Source organism: Meles meles, chromosome 11 (assembly GCF_922984935.1).
Source record: "Meles meles chromosome 11, mMelMel3.1 paternal haplotype, whole genome shotgun sequence".
In the NCBI taxonomy this organism is placed as follows: domain Eukaryota; kingdom Metazoa; phylum Chordata; class Mammalia; order Carnivora; family Mustelidae; genus Meles; species Meles meles.
The window spans coordinates 50479581-50499915 of NC_060076.1; the positions used below are offsets into that span (position 1 = coordinate 50479581).

The window sequence follows — 20335 nt, forward strand, 5'->3', positions numbered from 1 at the left end:
ATCTTAAAGAAAAAGAAAAAAGACTTCCTTGCTCATATCTGTATCCCCGACAATAATAATTTGGCATCCAACCGGGCACAAAGTGCCTTTGTGGGAGCCTCGAGATCAGGTAGACTATGAAACCCCAGTGCAGGCCAAGACCAAGGAGAGCTGTTTCGAGAAGGCCGGCCCTCACCCCGGCTGCCGGCTCACCAACTGTGGTCACGGCCACAGACGCACAAACGGCTCTGTCACCCCATGACTTGGCTACAGCCCCATCTGGCTTTGGTTCTGTGAGCAGCACCGTATGCGAAAGGCCTTGGGAGGAGTCACACCTATCGGTGCGTGGGGTAACAGGCATGGGGACCTCAGTCCTGGCTGGAGTCCCCAAAGTGGCCTATGAGCTGGCTCCAAGACACTCTTGGCTGGGATCCAGGAGCTCCTGGGAGTAGGCCTGTCAAACTTGGTCAAACAGCAGATTTTGAAACAGCCCTGGAACTGGACTCCTGCCCATCCCAGCAGCAGCCTGTGAATAGTCCTGCTGGCACAAGGACCTGGCAGGAGACCTTCCTGTCTGTGACTTGGAGATCTTGAAAGGGCACCGTCCTTTCTCCAGCCCCTCTAGCTATGGTCAGAGAGCCAGCCAGCCCACCCAGGGACCTGGCAGGAGCCAGGCCAGTCCATGCCTCCACAGCCAGGGACATCCTGTTGTCATTGCTATTCCCTCTACCCTACTGCCACTTGGTAAAAGTAGTCAGTTTAATTAGGTAACCAATTAACAAAGGCATCTCTATTTTATTATTTCCTTTCTTACTAAAAAAAATAACTTTTCTCACTCAAAAATATCTGGGGAACCTGGGTACATATTTTCTGAGAGATAGTCCTCATTCTTTGTTTACTGCAACAGACCATGTTTTCTTAATTCTAAGACTCACATTCTTTTCTATTTGAGCATTTCAGCATCAAAACCAGTCTTAAATCAGTGCCAAGTGGACTTACCAGCCACAAGGTTGAAAGTTAAGTTGTGACGTTCTTTCCTGGACAGTTTCCTATTCATTTGCTTCTTAATGCAACCGAAGTGTTTGAAAGAGCAGTGTCAGGAAGTTCCATTTTGCATACTTGGGGTTGGTATTTGTTGAGCATGTGCTTAACATTACTGTGATGCAGTATTGAAACAAAAAGTTGCCATTTATACAAGAGATCGCCTGTCGCAGGTCAGAGACTGCAGCTGAATGTAGTAGACACAGCCAAGTCTCTTGGGGACAAAGACAAATTTCAGAGCAAAGGTTGGTGCGAGTCATTTATGCATCAGGAAGGACATACGCACTAGACGTTTAAAAGCTTAAAAAAAGTTAAAAGCTTTCAGCTGACTTGCAAGAGAAGCTTTTATAATTCCAGCTTTACGTATGAAGAAAAAAAAAAAGACCAAATAGAAAATAGACTTGGAATCCCAGCTAAATTCTAAAACTGACAAGACTACATACACAGGATGCCTGCCTTCAACGCTGCTAGTTGACATTGTACTTACCGCAAGTTCTTGGCAGAGCAATTAGGAATGAATGAATGCATGAACAGCATTCAAATGGAAAAGAAAGAGGTAAAACTATATTCATAGATGACATGATCATACATAGAAGATCCCAAAGACACCACAAGAAAACAAATAAATTCAGCAGTTTTAGGAAGTAAGATGAACACAAAAAATCAGTTGTGTTTCTATACAACAGCAATGAATAATCTGAAAAGGAAATTAAGAAAACAATCCCAAAGGATAAAATACCTAGGAATAAAATGAATCAAGGAGACAGAAGACTTGCAAACTGATAACCACAAAACATCGGTGAAATAAATTAAAGAAGACCTAAATGAATGGAAAGACATTCTGTGTTATGAATTAGAAAACTCAGTGTTGTACAGATGATAAAACTGATCTATGGATTAAATGTAATCCCTTTCAAAATTCTAACAGGACATACTTTGCATAAATGGGCATAAAATTCATATGGAATTACAAGGGATCCCAAAGAGCTAAGACAATATTGAAAAGAAGAACCAAATCAAGGACTCATGTTTCCAATTTCTGAGACTTACTCCAAAGCTACAAGTCAAAACAGCATGGTACTAGCAGAAGGATAGACATACAGACCAATGGAATAGAAATGAGAGTCCAGACTCATAAACTCACACATCTATGGCCATTTGATTTTCAACATGATGCCAAGATCATTCAATGAGGTAAAGAATAGTCTCAACAACAAATGATGGTGGGACAGCTGATATCTACACGCAAAAGAGTAAAGTTGGATTCACTACCTCACACCATATTAACAAATTAACTCAAAATGGATCAACAAGCCAAATATAAGAACTCAATACAGTTCTTGAAAGAAAACACAGGGCGCCTGGGTGGCTCAGTCAATACTTATCTGCCTTCAGCTCAGGTCATAATCCAGGGTCCTGAGGTAGAGTCACATGACAGACTCCTTGCTCCGTGAGGAGTCTAATTCTCCCTCTCCCTCTGCCCTCCTCCCCTCTCGTGCTCTCTTTCTCTCTCTCAAATAAGTAAATAAAAATCTTAAAAAAAAAAAAATAGGGGTAAATCATCCTGACTTTGGCTTTGGCAATGGATTTGTCTCAGATATAACTCCAAAAGCATGATCATAAAGAAAAAAAAATAAATTGGACTTCACCAAAATTAAAAACTATTGTACATCAAAAGACATTATGGGGTGCCTGGGTGGCTCAGGGGGTCAAAGCCTCTGCCTTCAGCTCAGGTCATGGTCTCAGGGTCCTGGGATGGAGCCCCATGTTGGACTCCCTGCTCAGCAGGGAGCCTGCTTCCTCCTCTCTCTCTCTGCCTGCATCTCTGCCTACTTCTGATCTCTGTCAAATAAATAAAATCTTTTAAAAAAAGACATTATCAGGAAAGTGGAGGGGCAACTGGGTGACTCAGTGGGTTAAGCCTCTGCCTTTGGCTCAGGTCATGATCTCAGGGTCCTGGGATCGAGCTCCGAATCGGGCTCTCTGCTCAGCGGGGAGTCTGCTTCCCCCCTCTTTCTCTCTGCCACCCCTCTGACTACTTGTGAGCTTTCTTTCTCTCAAATAAATAAATAAAATCTTGAAAGAAAGAAAGAAAGAAGACACCTACAGAACGGGAGAATATATTTGCACATAGTATATCTAATAAAAGTTATAGTATTCTGAATATGCAAAGAGCTCTTACAACTCAACAAGACAAGCTAATTCAAAATGAGTATAGCAGCCTTTTTGTACTATTGATGAGATTATAAAATGGCATGACCGTTATGGAAAAGAGTACGGAGTTTCTTCAAAAAAATTAAAAATAGTGGCACCTGGGTGGCTCAATCGGTTAAGCCTCTGCCTTCAGCTCGGGTCATGATCCCAGGGTCCTGGAATGGAGCCCCATGTCAGACTCCCTGCTAAGCGTGGAGTCTGCTTCTCTCTCTGCCCCTCCCCCCTGGCTTGTGCTCTCTTTCGAGCTCTCTCTGTCTGAAATAGATAAATAAAAATCTTTTTAAAAAATTAAAAATAGGGGCACCTGGGTGGCTCAGTGGGTTAAGCTGCTGCCTTCGGCTCAGGTCATGATCTCGGGGTTCTGGGATCGAGTCGCGCATTGGGCTCTCTGCTCAGCAGGGAGCCTGCTTCCCTCTCTCTCTCTCTCTGCCTGCCTATCTACTTGTGATCTCTCTCTGTCAAATAAATAAATAAAATCTTAAAAAATAAATTAAAAATAGAACTGCTATATGATCCAACAATGCCACTTCTGGGTATATATGTAAAAGAAATGAAAGCAGAGGCTTAAACAGATATATTCACATCTATGTTTCTAGCAGCATTATTCATACATTGGTGGTTCAGTGGTAGAATTCTCACCTGACATAGCAGCCTTATTCACAACAGCTAAGTGGTAGAAGTAACCCAGATACTCATCAACAGATGAATAAACAAAATGTGGTATATAGAATGGAATATTCTTCACCTTTAAAAAGGAAGGCTTTTACAGGCTACAACATGGATGAATTTTGAAGACATTATGCTAAGTGAAAGAAGCATCACAAAAAGATAAGTACTACATAATTCCATTTCTATGAATTTGACTATGTGAGATACTTCATATAAACCAAGTAGAATGGTGGTTACCAAGGGTGGGGTGGGGAGGAGGAGGAGTTGTTTAATGGGTATAGAGTTCCAGTTTTGCGAGATGAATAGTTCTGAGGACCTGTTTTACAACAATGTGATTTTATATATATTATATATATGTATATTTTTTTTAAGGCTTATTTACTTGAGAGAGAGAGCTCACATGAGCAAGTGGGAGAGGAAGAGGAAGAGAGAGAATCTTTTTTTTTTTAATATTTTATTTATTTGACAGAGAGAAATCACAACTAGGCAGAGAGGCAGGCAGAGAGAGAGGAGGAAGCAGGCTCCCCGCGGAGCAGAGAGCCCAATGCGGGGCTCCATCCCAGGACCCTGAGATCATGACCTGAGCCGAAGGCAGAGGCTTTAACCCACTGAGCCACCCAGGCGCCTGGAAGAGAGAGAATCTTAAGTACAGCACAAACCCCAACATGCGGGGCTCAATCTCACAACCCTAAGATCATGACCTGAGCTGAAATCAAGAGTCAGATGTTTAACTAACTGAGCCACCCAGGTGCCCTGCAATTATATTTAACACTATGACTTGTATACTTAGAAGTGATTAAGATAGTAAATTTTGTGTTTTTTACCACAATAAAAAAATACATGAAAAGAAGAAGAAAAATCTGAGTAGTAGTCTTGGTTTGACTCTTTGTCTCACATTAACTCACTATTACTACTACTTCAGTGAAAACAGAGCTAAAAAACACAGTTGGGTAAAGTACTTGAATAGCTTCCTATTTTTCCAAAGAAGACATACAAAAGGCCAACAGGTGTTGGCTGGGATTTGGAGACAATGGAACACTCATCCATTGCTGGTGGGAATATAAAATGGCTCAGCAGCTGTGAAAACAGCTGGGCAGTTCTTCCAAGAGTTAAACACAAAATTTACATATGACCCAGCAATTCCACTTTTAGGTATATACTCCAAAGAATTAAAGACAGATACTCAAATGTACCAGCGCTACTCGTGAGTTAAAAGTTGGAAATTATCCAAACGTCCATCAATGGATGAATGAATGGATAAACAAATTATAGTCTTTAAAGCGGAATATCGTTCAATCATAAAAAGAATGAAATATTAATAAATGCTACAAGGTGGTTGAACTTCAAAAACATGAGAAGCCAGACATGAAATTCACATATTGTGTAATTCCATTTACAGAAGGTGTAAATCCATAGAGACAGCACTCAGGCTGTGATTGCCATTGGGTGCTGGAAAAAGGGGAGCAATTGTTCAATGGGGACACAGTGTCCTTCTGGAACTAGACAGAGGTGGTAGATGCACAACACTGTCAATGTACTGAATGCCGATGAATTGTTTACTTAAAAATGATTAATTTTGGGGTGCCTGGGTGGCTCAGTGGGTTAGAGCCTCTGCCTTGTCTCAGGTCATGATCCTAGGGTCCTGGGATCGAGCCCCGCATCGGGCTCTCTGCTCAACGGGGAGCCTGCTTCCTCCTCTCTCTCTGCCTAGTTGTGATTTCTCTCTGTCAAATAAATAAATAAATAAATAAATCTTTAAAAAATGATTAATTTTGTTATATCAATTTCACCTCATTACCAAAAAATTCCACAGGTTTTTAAAAAATTTTTTTAAAGATTTTTATTTATTTGACAGAGAGGGAGATCACAAGTATGCAGAGAGGCAGGCAGAGAGAGAGGGAAGCAGGCTCCCCACTGAGCAGAGAACCCAATGCGGTGCTCGATCCCAGAACCCTGGGATCATGACCTGAGCCAAAGGCAGAGGCTTAACCCACTGAGCCACCCAGGCACCCCAAAATTCCACAGGTTTTAAATGTGTCATTTCACCAACATTCTATACATTAATGTTAGGTGATCAAACAGGATTTAGTAGACTATTTCGATTTCAAATGTGAAAAGGGCCTAAACTCAAAACTTTGTGATACTCAAGTAGAGACGTGATGTTAAAAAAAAAAAAAAAGAAGAAGGAGAAGACAACAAGGACAATAAAGGAGAAGAAGGAGGAGGAGGAGGGATGTAATCATCTTGGAAAGTAAATTGTTTATCTGAAATGCAGTTTTTATTTCTCAAAAAAAAATATGGAGTAAATAATAGACAATAAATGTTCCTTCTTTAAGGATGCTGAGTGTGGTCTTCAGAGTTAGACCACCTGGATTCCCATTCTTGCCTTCCCAGGAATGTTCTGGAGGACTATCAAATGCACTGTATCTTTCTTGTGTCTTGTGTACTATTAAGAATTGCAGGGTGCCTGGGTGGCTCAGTGGGTTAAGTAAGCTGCTGCCTTCGGCTCAGGTCATGATCTCAGGGTCCTGGGATCGAGTCCCGCATCGGGCTCTCTGCTCAGCAGGGAGCCTGCTTCCCTCTCTCTCTCTCTCTCTGCCAACTTGTGATCTCTCTCTGCCAAATAAATAAATAAAATCTTTAAAAAAAAAAAAAAAGAATTGCATCACTGGGGCGCCTGGGTGGCTCAGTGTGTTAAAGCCTCTGCCTTGGGCTCAGGTCATGATCCCAGGGTCCTGGGATCCAGCCCCACATCAGGCTCTCTGCTCAGCGGGGAGCCTGCTTCCTCCTCTCTCTCTGCCTGCTTGTGATTTCCGTCTGTCAAATAAATAAATAAAATCTTAAAGAAAAAAAAAAGAATTGCGTCACTGCAGATTCAAGATTTACTGTAACACATTCACTTATTCTCCCTCTGCTGGCGGCTTCCATACTACCACACTGTAATATACTAATACCTACCAGAGCTGGGGTTTTAAGTTAACAAATACTTACTGAATGCTTATTCTTTATGTGCCCTGCACTTTGTTGTGTCCTATGTGTTCCATAGTGAAGTTTAGACAGTAGCCCTGCCTAATTTATCATTTAGAAAAGGGCAGAGACCATAAACATACCAATTATGTATCATTAAGTACGGAAGGGAAAACAGTGCTATACCAGAGATAAAAGGTGGGATACTATTACAGGGAGCGTGGACAGGAAAGGTTTTTCTCTGGACGACCTACATAATATTAACAAATGACAACAGGTGAATTTGTGGGATGTTTGAGGTCAGGAACAGGAGATTGCGAAGTATTTAACTGCAGTGGAAAATGATGCATTTCCAGCAAGAGCGATACAATTTTTCGTTGTAAAAGATCCAGAGGCAAGACAAAAGCCAGGGAGACCATTTAGAATGCACCGATGGTGGCCTGGACTTAGGGTAATTGTGGCTATCGGCCTGGGCGAATGGGAAGGTGTGATTCTGCGACAGAACGACGACGACCGCAGAGCGGTTAGAGGACAGGCAGTAAAACAAATCCCGGCTTTCAGGGCGTCCTGCTGTGAACCGGAACCGGAGCACCGCAAGCTTCTCAGCTAAAACCTAAAAATCTTCAGACGGTGTCTAACGTACAGGAGAGGCCAAAAGAGCTGAACTCTGGTCCAGCCCTTCCTCTATGGTACCAGCAAAGGCAGAGTGTTCGGGACGCAGCCGGGAGTCCACCCTGGTTTGCGACAGGGCGAACAGGTCAGGCCGCGGAGAATATAACCTTCAGAAACAAACTTGTGCGGGAGAGCCGATGTCTCATCGCCGGCAGAGCCCACCTCCCAGTGCTAATTAACCCCGCCTCCGGAAGTACCGTCCGCCGGCGCTCACTTCCGCTATCCCTGGCGACAGCTTTTCTCGCGAGAATTAGAAGTGCCTATGAGACATGGGCTAAGCGGAAGTCGGGCCTCTTTTTCGTGGCGCCTCGGAGGCGGTAGGCTGCTTCAGGATGAAGGTAGGAAGTGGTGGAGGCTTTTGAAATGGGCTCGGGGGAGGTGAATCGAGCTCCAGAACATTGCAGTGCCACCGTCCTGACTCTCCAGAGTCCTAGCTTCAGATGGAGAAGAGTCTGAGGCGGGAGAAAGCCTGCCGCTCTCGGGTCTGAGGGCCCTTGGGAGAGCGGATGGCGAGGGATTACAGCTGGAGCCGCGCCGGGCGGGGAACGCCATGGTGGCGTCCTCACTCTCGGCCGGGCGAATGCGGCCCTGCTGCCTCGTTGGCGGCCCGTTGCTCTGTCAGGCTGAAAGGCTGCGGAAGGCCCTTCGGCCCCGGAGTCCGCGAGGCTTGAGGAAAAATTAACCTAGTTTTAGTGCGATGCTTGTGCGTTATTATGCACACTTGTGGTTTAGCTAACAAAACCGACACGTCAAGGTATCAGCTCCTCGTCTGGGGTTACATAAAGGCTTTTTGGTGGTTCTGCGGTTTTCTAAAGCTCTTCTCCCCTTCCTCCCTCCTTAATCCTTAGCTGAACATCTCTTTCCCAGCTACTGGCTGCCAGAAACTCATTGAAGTGGACGATGAACGCAAACTTCGTACCTTTTATGAGAAGCGTATGGCCACAGAAGTTGCTGCTGACGCCCTCGGTGAAGAATGGAAGGTTGGTTACCGAATTAAACTGTCTGAGCTGCTCAGGAGCTCGTCGGTGCTGTTGCTAATTGGTAATTGTGTAGCGGGGTTCTGACCTTGGGTTACACTTCCACGTTTCTCTTGAAGTAGAGCAGTCACCTTGCGGGGTTCTGTGTACGTCAAAGGAGAAAATATACCTAAAGTTCTTTAGAAAGTGCCAACAAGGGTTGTTTCTGGTTGGTTGCTCCTGTGTACTTTCGTTTCTTAACGTAATCTTTCCATTGCTGGAACTGTTACATCTAGTAAAACATAGTTTAGAAATAGGACTTAAAAGAATTTGCTCCTTGATGTTGGCAAATTGAAGATACAGACAAAACTTAGTAACCAGAGAAAACTAAGTTTCAAATTGGCTTTGATTTAGGATTTAAGGGCTGTAATCCTTTATTTTACAACATGTCACTGTATTCTGCAGGGTTATGTGGTCCGAATCAGTGGTGGCAATGACAAACAAGGCTTCCCCATGAAGCAGGGTGTCTTGACCCACGGCCGTGTCCGCCTGCTGCTGAGTAAGGGGCATTCCTGCTACAGACCAAGGAGGACGGGAGAGAGAAAGCGCAAATCTGTTCGGGGTTGCATTGTGGATGCCAATCTCAGTGTTCTCAACTTGGTCATTGTAAAGAAAGGTGAGGTTTACTTGTGTTCTTGAGTTCAGTTTCTGTTGACACTGATGTATTTATTTTCAAAGATTTTATTTGACAGACAAGAGATCACAAGTAGGCAGAGAGGCAGACAGAGGAAGGGAAGCAGGCTCCCTGCTGAGCAGAGAGCCCAATGCAGATGCAGGGCTCCATCCCAGGACCCTGAGATCATGACCTGAGCTGAAGGCAGAGGCTTAACCCACTGAGCCACCCAGGCGCCCCCAACACTGATTACCAAAATGGTTTTTTATTTGCAGTATCCAGTTTGACCTTTGGACTTGTTTCTTTACCAATGCATAAACAGTAATTAACGTTTCTTGTTTGTAAGCAAGTTGTGGAACTAAAAAGATCTGATCACTTTTCCTCCTCAGGGGAGAAGGATATTCCTGGACTCACTGATACTACTGTGCCTCGACGCCTGGGGCCCAAAAGAGCCAGCAGAATCCGCAAACTCTTCAATCTCTCTAAAGAAGATGATGTCCGCCAGTATGTTGTGAGAAAGCCCTTAAACAAAGAAGGTAGGGGAAATTATGCAATTCGGGGTTTGCTTAATTTTGGTCGTCTGTAGCATCTTGTACAGATAATAGAAAGTCCACCTATTATGTATTTACCATAAGTATTTTAGGAAAATATTGGGAAGAGGGTCAAGATGGGCACTTGTTATTAATCCTTGTATCCTTCTTATTAATCCTTGTATCTGATGGTTCTCTAGAGTATTAGAATTTTAGGTGAAATTTTGCCTGGGTTACTGACATATGTTTATCTGAAGATAACTTACCAGACCTAAAGTTCTTTACTTTTGGGTTAGGAGTCAGGAAGATAATGGGAAATTCTGGGACTTTTAACTCCTGGCCTTTATTTTCTTGATCTGAGATGTGGATAGCAATTGTAGGAGTTGTGGCCATTAGAAGAAAAATACTTGATTCAAAATCCTAGCAGCGGGGCTCAGATAGTTGTCATGATTTCCAGGTCCCGGGATCATATGGGGCTCTCAGGGTAATCTGCTTCTTCCTCTGCCTCTCGCCCTGTGTGTGCTCTGTCTTTGTATCTCTCTCAAATGAATGGAGAAAATCTTAAAAAAAAAAAACTCTAGGAACAGGTGTCTGGGTTTTGGAGTTTTAATACTTTGAGATGGTATATAGTAGACATGGTTTGTTAGGGAACATAACCTGTTACTGGTGAGGCAGCAGTGCTCTGTAACATGATTTGTCTCCAGTAAAATGTGTGAATATTTGTTTATGTTATGTGGAGTAAAGAGCATGTCAGTTCAGTTTGGGTTTTCTTGACAAATGGGGAAAAAATGGGTTGGGTTTTGGCACTGGGTACTTAAAAACTTAAACCTGGCATATAGAGAGTGCTCATGGGTCACCGCAGATACTGGAACCACTTATGTGCGAGGTACTATTTTAAGAGTTGGGGATATAGTAACAAAGGACAAGTTACTCTTCTGTAGTTTACACTTAGAAGTGGCAGGTACTGCCTCTCTGCCTACTTGAGATCTCTGTCAGTCAAATAAATAAAATCTTCAAAAAAAAAAAAAAGTGGCAGGTACATGGCAGTTGCAACACCACTGGCGGTACCAGTGTAGTTAAGTGTTCTGGGTAACAGGTGATAATAGCATCATTCTTGTATTTTTAAGGTGTTTGATTTTTAGGAAAACCTGGACAATTACTTAGTTTTAGAATTTGCATGAGCTATTTGTTGTTCCCACCAGGTGTCTACAGACCCAGATGATTACATCTAAAGAGCCATCTGCTTCAAAGCAGATCTATAATCCGTAGGATTTGGGACTTAGCACACAGGCTAAGTAAAGATACCCTGTGAACAGTGCACTGCACCTTCTAATGTTAATGGTTTTGTTCCCTAGGTTGGCAGGATCTGCCTTGGCAAATACTGGATTCAAGCATAAATGGGATTTCAGAGTGTGGTTAGGGGATTTGTGCAGATAGAGCTTTACTTAGTTTTCATAGATAAGTCATACATGCACAGTTAATACTGCTTAAAATAATGCTCTTGTGTCCTACAGTACACAAATATATAATACCCTATAAAGACAGTCTTACTGTGGAAGGGAAATTGAAGTTGAGTAGAAAAAAGCTTGGGGTATGACTTACCCCTCCACAAGCAGAGTAGCCTAAATTTATATATAGTCTAGAAGCTGACATCCAAACTAGTGATGTAGTTTAATGAGCTGTTTTAGGATTAAATGTGTCAATCGGGAAAACACTGGCACCCAGTAGACGAAGTTAATCTGTTCACTTTTCAGAAGGACTTAACCAGTTTCTCTTTTGAGAATATTTAGCCTATCTTGGGTTTTGTTGACAGGGTAGTAAGTCTGTTGAGTTATATAGTAGTTTAGATTTGACTTAAAAGGCTTCATACATGTAAGTCCTAGGTAGTCCCGTTAGTAATATTTTTAAAATGTAGATGTGGGTCCTGATGAACATGGGTATTCGTAAGTGACTGAATTGTCATCTAAATTTTCAGGTAAGAAACCTAGAACCAAAGCGCCCAAGATACAGCGTCTTGTTACTCCACGTGTCCTCCAACACAAACGTCGGCGTATTGCTTTGAAGAAACAGCGCACTAAGAAAAACAAGGAAGAGGCTGCAGAATATGCTAAACTTTTGGCCAAGAGAATGAAGGTAAGTCAGGAAGACTGGGGAAGGGAAAGTCAGGCGTGACTTTGGATTTTTAAGCCGGAAAGCTATAACTGCTTTTTTGTTTTGTTTAGGAGGCCAAAGAAAAACGCCAGGAACAGATTGCCAAGAGACGGAGGCTGTCCTCTCTGAGAGCTTCTACCTCTAAGTCTGAGTCCAGTCAAAAATGAGATTTTCTAAGAGTGACAAATAAATAAGATCAGACATTAAATCCCCTTCATTGACTTTTCATTGATGATAAATCATAGATAAATGGAGAAAAAAGTGAGATAAATAGGGGAATATGGTATACAGCAATCTGAGGTAGATAAAGTGTGCAAAGAGATACTTCAAAGTGAAACCCTTCAGGGTGAGCAGCTGAGACAGTACTGTAACAGTGGGTGTCCAGAACAGGGTTTCTTTTGGGATGGGTGGGTAGCTCAGGAAAGGATTCTGAGCATAAGGTACCTATTGCTTTTTCAAGCAAGGCATGGAACAATTTGGGGGAAATAAGGGACTAGGACTATTAATCTTTTGTACACTTTATTTTGAGAAGTACAGTTTTAAAGATCTATACACAATACATGAAAAGTGCCCTTAAGAAGATGGACCTTTGTCATATGTAAAAAGATACCTTGTTAAAAGCATAGTTAACAGATATCATTTTAAAACAGTTCACAAAGCTTTTAAAACCAGTGCAAATTGTATTAACAAAAGCTTTTCAACTCTAGTAATTGTTACTCATGCATTTTACGGTTTCACACTGTGTCTTTAAGAAACACTTGGATCAGTGAAGGATGCACAAAGTAGTATACTTCTAATATAGCCTGTCTAGTTTCTATAGTAATTGCAGTTAGAAGTATCCTTTACAGACTAGAAGGCTCTTAAAAAGGCACATCAGGCTTTAAGGGTGAAGAATGGGAATTCCTTATTTGCTGGAATACATGTTTTAACCACAGGTTAAGTAAAATTTTCAAACTGCTTTAACACAGAGACTGAAGCTGTGCTTTGCACAATGCAGATTGTGATTCAGAAGATTTGTGGCCCCAGATTGTACATTACTAGTAAATTCCCAGCTAATGCCAATAATGCCAGTCCTCAGACTGAACCAGCTAGCTGGGAAGACAGACAAAAGGGAGATAAATGCTGCTCTTGATACATGGTATTAAAAAGTTGAATAACGAAAAATTGTAATTGGCAATTGATGTTCCATAAATTAAGGTCAAACTAAAAAGGTAGAAAGGGAAAATGTAGCATTTGTAAGTGATAACATAAAAAGGAATAAACACTGCAGCTGGGATAAAGTCCAGAAGGCAAATCTGGTAAAAAGTCACGACTGTCAAATCCAAAACTAGTAAGAAGTAAGGCTAAACATCTGGACTAATTTGAAAGATTGTTTGCAGAAGTTTTCAGACTTTTAAGTTTCATACATTGCTACAAGTCATTCTAGATATTTCTAAATGTATGGATAACGACTGCATTATCTGGCCTTACGGTTTTGTTTGCAGTAAATTTTTAGTGGTCCCCTTTCTGTGGTAGGTACTAGAAGAGGCCTTTGTGCACTTTTAACACAACAACCCCTATTTCTAAGTGAAAGCAGCAGGGTAAGGTTTCCAATGTATAATGGCTGAGTTATTTTAGAATGTTGTAAAAAGTTACTAGGAAATGTATACTTTGGTACAGTAGAGCCAAATCTTAAAAGTGTGAGGAGATCCTCATTATACTTAGGAAGTGCTTTGGTAAGTAATTTAGTTCAAGTTAAGACTACAGAGAAGGGGAAAAACACAGTATCAAACTAAAAATCACAAAGGTTAGAATTGCAGACATTTCAGGAGCCTTAAGCAAACAGCAAACAAGAATTTTCCATTTTTATTCAACCTCAAGCTTAGATGTAAGGTAATTCCAAACTTTGTTGGGACAGTAAATGTTAAGTACCAAGTGTTAAATTGCAAAACTATGTATTCTGAGATAGTGCAAATGATCCATTTTTAAGGTAATGAGTTGTACATAATTTCTGTCAAGTTCTTTAACTCAGCAATTTCATAATAAATTGAAGCAAAATCTGCATAGGTTAGATTAGCCCTGAAATGTTGAAAGACTGGTATAGTAAAAAGTTCTAAAAGATTACACCAGGTGGGAGATTTGTAACACCTGGAAATTACATGAACTAATACAGTTATCTGCATAATTAGTGTAAAAGCACACAACCAGTGGCTTTTTAAACCTTGCAGGGTTAAGGCAAACTTAATTGTTGCTAAGGCCCGTTTTTAATGAAAGGCATGATAAATGTCAGGCATGCGAGGTCATGATTTTCTTGAACCTACTGGCAACAAGCTCAATAAGCTTTAATGTTTTAAGACTTAATTGATCCATCCTAAAAAACTATTTACAAATGCACAAATAACAAGCATACAAATTAAATATACAAGAATAAAATTTCTGTGTGCAGTGCAAGTTTATCCCACAGGTTTTTAAAAGGGACCAATAGCAACAATTGATGTACCTGAACAATTTGAGGTCAAAAAAATAAAATTTTTAAGCATGTTCCAATTTTGTAAAATTATGAGGCTGGCTTGATTTCATTTAAACTATGATTGGTTCCTTTATTCCAATCTTAAAGCTGTTGTAAATTAACATGGCATTGGGAAGAGGATGAAAAGTAACTTGGATAGTAAAGATAAAATCCACTAAGGAAGAGAATACCTAAGGCAAGGCTGCCCTCAAACTTTAAGATAATTTTGTTTAATGACTACAGCTGAGTTTAGTAGTAGTCATTTAATAGTTGCAGACCCCTTTCAGAAAACTGTATTGCAACACGCAGTCTAGGAATTTTAATAAATATAATATGGCTGTACATACAAATACCTACACAGCCACACATATATACACACATACACAAAGAGTTGCTCCTGTAATTTGAGATTTCATTTTTGGGGGGGCTTAGGCAAGTTTACATTAAACTGCTATTCCCCAAGACCAACAACTTAAAATATAAACAAACGCCAAGAATGAATAGTTTCGCATTATCAAACAAAAACACTGAGAAATCCAAAAACAGTTTTGGATCAAACACAGGCAGATGAACCATTCAGAAGTTGCAAGCGTTTAGATAACTAACCCTAGGGCATTTTTATGTTGCGAGATGATTCAGTATGAATTATATTTCATTATATATTGTCCCAAGCGTTAACTTCATTTCCCTTTCATCAGTTGTTAGCATTTGGAATAAACCTTGAATGTTTACCAACTGAATTTATTCCCTCAAGCTTTGTTGAAAAATCTACTGAACATCTTATTTAAATGAGAGGTGCTCCAAAACACTTCCTGCACCATTCCATACTGACACTTGGTGGAGCATCAATTTTCTGCAGCTTTTCAAGAATATCTGAAGATAGATTATTGTATGCAAGTCCATATTCATTGTCAAAAGCCTCTGAAAGACATTTTCAAAAATGCAGTTGTAATTTGTTAGAAGTCATAAAATGAAAAATGTCAGTAATTTCATATATATCTATAAACTGCATATTTAAAAGAAATCTTTGGAAAGTAGAGGATCAGTATTTACCCATACCAATTACAATTCTGTAAATTACTTTAGAAAATGAAAGAACCTCCTTTAGTAATCCCTAATTAACCAACTTACCAATATCAATATTCTCTCTTCCAAGGGATACTAATGATAAGAAGAGAATTTCTCGGTATAAACTCCTATAAAACAAATATTTTTAAAGTTAATGGGTGGAGAACATAAAAATACACATATGAAAGTTTTGTAAAATGGTGAAAAATGATTACATTCTGTATCTAGTTAACAGTAATGTACCCGTGTCTGTCCTGGTTCTGATGTAACACTACAGTTAGAAGATGTCACCTTTAGGGGAAGTTGGGTGAAAATTATGGGAATTCTGTGCTACTTTTGCAATTTACTTCGAATTTCTTTTTCAAGTTAAAAAGTTTCGGATGTAAGGCTTCACACTAAAAACTATTTTAAGTGGTGTGTTTTAACTTTATTATAATATTTTAGCAATATAAATACAGTTGACCCTTGAACAACATGGGATTGAATTTCATGGGTCCACCTATGTGTTTTTTTACAGTGCAGCACAGTACTGTAAAGGTATTTACTAACTTTATTGTAAAAATTCATTATATAACACAACATACAAAATGTGTTTTGTTGTGTTATTGGTAGGACTTCTGGTCAACAGCTATTAAGTTCGGGAGTAGTCAAACATAAGCAGATTATCAATTGCACGGAGGGGTCACTCAAGGGTCAGCTATAGTAAGTAACTTTTAACTTTACTTTGCAATTATAATTTGCAAAAGAGTTTCCTCTCATCTCTTCCCACTTGACAAAGTAACACATTAATTTTTAAATAAGTTAGGGGTCTAAAACTCTTGGACACTGAAAAGTGGTGTGGTCTTTATTATTATTATTTTTTTAATCAATAAAGGACAGACTACATTTGGCTTGTGAACATAAAAGTGTAACAAATCAAACCTTAAAAATGAGCTTCATAGCTCAGTTAAAAATGAAGGAAAGCTTAAAAAATGAACTGATTTCAGAGTACTTAACATAGAAAAAAAATTAGAGTAATGTTGATTCTGATAATGCTTCATACAGACTTGTTCAGAAGCCGTAACCTATTTCTAATTTTCCTTCTCTGCCTTTAAACTACAGATGCTTGAAATAGCTGCCCTTTAGACTGTGAGATTACAAAAGGATCCATTCATTTTCATAATCAGTTCATGTTCTGTCACTTCTGAGGTTATCTTCAAAGATGCCATGACCAAAGAAACTTGCAGAGGACTTGCCAACTCTCGCCAACTGTTGGTATTTGGTAGCATTTATTATGCCACCTTTTCTGTAGTTTCCACTGCAAAATTCACTTATACTGAGACTGGGATGAATACTGATCTAAGCCTGTGAGCAGACAATAGTAGAGGATCAGGAAAGCTCTATATCCTTTGTCATTTACTGTCTCCATCACTTACATAAATTGTTTCTATTCCTAAACAGGTTTTTTGTTTTGTTTTGTTTTACTGTCCCACAAGAAAATAAAAGACGTGCAGGTATGGCAGGGCCTGAACAAGTAGTACATATGTACTGACATCACTGCTTACGAATTCATAGGTTTCCAGTGAATAGCAGTAATGTTTCCCAAAGGCTCTACATTTTAGACATGAATGAACTACCTCCTAAATTTTATTGTCCACACGCAACTTTTATAATATTTGCTCAAGTATGAACAGATACATTTGGGCAGCACTTTTTGAAACAATCAGGTGTTCTACACTGAGTATGTTTCCTTTACAACCAGAGATATTCTAAAAATAATACTTAAACATGAAATCGTCTTGAGTGGCATGAAGCAAAAACTGGACTCCTACCTTTGTCTTTTCATGTCTGGCTTTATTAGCTGTGAAAGTAGGCTGATGGGTTTAAGAACATCATTATGTTGAATACTCTGCCTGATGGTTTCTACTAAAGTGCTTGTTTCTTCTTGTTCCTCTGACAGGAGAGGTAATTTCTTTTCAGAATCTAATAATAAGAACACAGTAAATAAGAATACTCTTAATTATTTTTGTTTAAAACGTTTTTTCCCCAGAGTTGTAGCATTTTCTACAAGTATTGGCTTTTATTCAACACTGCCCCCCCACCAGTAAAATTATGTGTCAGTGTGGCCAGCTAAAAAATATTTTTCCTGCTTTCTTCAGATATGGAAGTCCAGTCCCTTTGCCTTCTCCCTGAATGTAGGGGTTCCTTCTTGGGCTGGGATGTGATATCTTGTACTCTGGCAGCAATCTTGTGACCATGAAGCAACCTTTTATTTTTATTTTATTTTATTTTTTTACCACGAAGCAACCTTAACTGATGGAAAAGACACTACACCAGAAGCCTGGGTCGATGATGACAGGAGTTGCCTCCCAGTCATGGAGTGTCCACTTCATAACTTCTTTATGAGAGAGAATAATCTTTACCTGTTTAAGCTTCTGTTATTTGCTATTAAATATAGCAGAGTATAATCCAAATTGAAACAAGAGTAATTCCAGATTTACTAAGAACAAATATTTATAGATTTCATAAATTACAAAAGTGCTTTAATACTAGGATTTAATCATTCTGATATTAGAAATACACAAAGTCCAGGTGCCTGGGTAGCTCGGTCAGTTAAGCATCCAAGTCTTTGGGTTTCAGCTCAGGCCATGCCCTCTGGGTAAGATCAAGCCCTATATGGGGCTCCACGCTCAGTGTGGAGCCTGCTTAAGAGTCTCTCTCCCTCTCCCTTTGCCCCTTGCCCTGTTCGTGCTCTCTCTCAAAAAAAAAAAAAAAAGTAAATAGGGCGCATGAGTCACTCAGTGGGTTAAACATCTGCCTTCGGCTCAGGTCACGATTTCAGGGTCCTGGGATCGAGTTCTGCATGGGGCTCCCTGCTCCGCGGGGAATCTACTTTTCCTTCTCCCTCTGCCTGCCACTCCCCTGCTTGTGCTCTCTCTGTGTCAAATAAATAAATAAAATATTTTAAAAAATAAGTAAATTAAAAAATCAACAAAGGGTGGTTGGCCCAGAAGAAAGGGAAAAACCTTAACACTGCAGGTAATTCCAGCAACTATACAGTTTTCTTTGTACCCATGTTAGTTGAGATGGGAATATGTATCCAGTAGCTCCCTAGTCAGCCTCAGTTAGAGTGCCTGTCATAGAACAAGCTATTGTATTTTTCATTCAACACAGTCTCTTAATAAAGACAACTAGTAGAACTTCATTTGTGTTCAAATAACAAAGTTCTCTGTTAAAAGGAGAAGTATTGGCTGCTACGGGTTTTGATTCTAGCTCTTCCACCTGCTACATGATGGTCTTTGAATATATTTGACTTTTATGCTATGCTATGATTTTAGAACCTAACCTAAATATAATCTGCAACTTTACTGTTTCTCCCATAGTTCAGTTTTTTAATTACTATTTGAGAAATAATTCCCATTCAATTCACCCACTTAAAAGTGTATAATTCCATGACTTTTAGTATATTCATGAAGTTTTGCAACCATCACAATCAATTTTTGAAGATTATCATTCCCCCAAAGAAACCTATCAGCAGTCCCTCCTCTATCTCCCCAAACCTTCAGCCGTAGGCAACCACTAATCTACTTTGTCTCCACAGATTTGCATGTTCTGGATATTCATATAAAAGTAATCATACTTTTGTGTTTTGTGACTGGTTTCTTCTATAATGTTTTCTAATTCATCCATATTGTAGTATGTATCAATATTCATAACTTTTATTTCTAAATAATAATCCATTGTGTGGATGTACTATACTTCATCCATTTCTCAGTGGATGGACATTTAGGCTGTTTTCATTATTTGGCTATAAGAAAATGCTGCTAAACACAGTGTACTACTTTTTAGACATATGTATGCTTTCATTTCTCTTGGGTGCATACCCAAATGCTACTGCTGTATCTCAGGATAATCGGCCATTTGGAGGACCTTTGAAACTGTTTTCCAAAGCAGCTTTTTATTCCATTCAGGAGTGTATGAGGATTACAATTTCTCCATATCCTCACCAATACTTGTTAGTATCTGATGCCTCAGATTAAGGCCTGCCTAGTGAGTGTGATACAAACTGTGGTGGAGAGAGGGAGGGACAGAGGGAAAGAAATCCTCAAGCAGACTCCCCACTGAGCTGCAGGTGGAGCTTGATCCCAGAACCTGAGATCCACCTGAGCTGAAGAAATCAAGAGCTCAACCAACTGAGCTATCCAGGAGCCCTCTATTTTATTCTTTTTAATGCTATTGTAAATGGAATTATTTTCTGGGTTTCGTTTTTGTATTATTCATTGAAAAGTATATGGAAATACAGTTAATTTTATTTAAATTAGCCAGCATATAGTACATTAGTCTTTGGTGTAGTGTTCAGTGATTCCTTAGTTGCATATAACACCCAGTGCTCATCATATGCCCTCTTTAATCCCCATCACCCAGTTAGCCCATCCCCCCCCATACAGGTAATTTCTGTGTATTGCTCTTATATCCTACAACTTTGCTAAGTTATTACTTCCATATAGTGTGTGTATTCTCCCTATTATCTTTTGTTAGATTACATAATCTATAAATATGGTTTTACTTCCTCCTTTCCAATCTGGATGTCTTTTATTTTCTTGCCTAATTGCTCTACAGGAAGAACTTCCAGCACAACAATGAACAAAACTGAGGGAAAAAGACATCCCTGTCTTGTTCCTGTACTTAGGGATAAAGTATTCAGTCTTCACGTTAAGTACGATGTCAACTGTGGGTTTTTGTGGATGCTCATAATTAGGCTGAGAAGTTTCTATTCTATTGTTGAGAGTTTTTAACAAACGGTGACAGATTTTGTCCTTTATTCTACTGGTATGATATATTACATTACCTGATTTTCAAATATTAAACCAACACTGCATGCCTGGGATAAACTGCACTTAGTCATGATATACAGTCCTTTTCCTCTATTGATGGATTCAGGTTGGTA

General features: G+C 39.8%; 2 protein-coding genes across 4 annotated transcripts in view; one reads left to right on the top strand and one right to left on the bottom strand.

Annotated features, from left to right (window-relative positions):
• The first annotated feature begins 7758 nt into the window (after nt 1-7758).
• On the top strand, nt 7759-12060 carry RPS6 (ribosomal protein S6). The gene is made up of 6 exons (XM_046023806.1): nt 7759-7880; nt 8391-8522; nt 8964-9174; nt 9561-9707; nt 11677-11834; nt 11924-12060. Exons 1-6 carry the CDS (start codon nt 7875-7877, stop codon nt 12017-12019), a joined length of 750 nt encoding a protein of 249 aa, XP_045879762.1. The 5' UTR covers nt 7759-7874; the 3' UTR covers nt 12020-12060.
• A 294-nt stretch (nt 12061-12354) lies between these two features.
• The window catches only part of DENND4C (DENN domain containing 4C), a 144461-nt gene continuing 136480 nt past the window's right edge, over nt 12355-20335 (bottom strand). For all 3 annotated transcript variants that reach the window (XM_046023804.1, XM_046023805.1, XM_046023803.1), the window contains 3 exons: nt 17220-17370; nt 15472-15536; nt 12355-15261 (listed from right to left, as the gene is read on the bottom strand). In XM_046023804.1, the coding sequence (XP_045879760.1) occupies nt 15125-15261; nt 15472-15536; nt 17220-17370 (353 nt within the window). In that variant the 3' untranslated portion in view covers nt 12355-15124. The remainder of the gene's footprint in view (nt 15262-15471; nt 15537-17219; nt 17371-20335) is intronic.

Bases quoted from the DNA above. Each gene is read 5' to 3' on its own strand.
- RPS6 (XM_046023806.1), top strand. The intron at 8,523-8,963 runs GTTGGTTACCGA...TGTATTCTGCAG, and splicing joins CCCTCGGTGAAGAATGGAAG to GGTTATGTGGTCCGAATCAG. The intron at 11,835-11,923 runs GTAAGTCAGGAA...TGTTTTGTTTAG, and splicing joins TTTTGGCCAAGAGAATGAAG to GAGGCCAAAGAAAAACGCCA.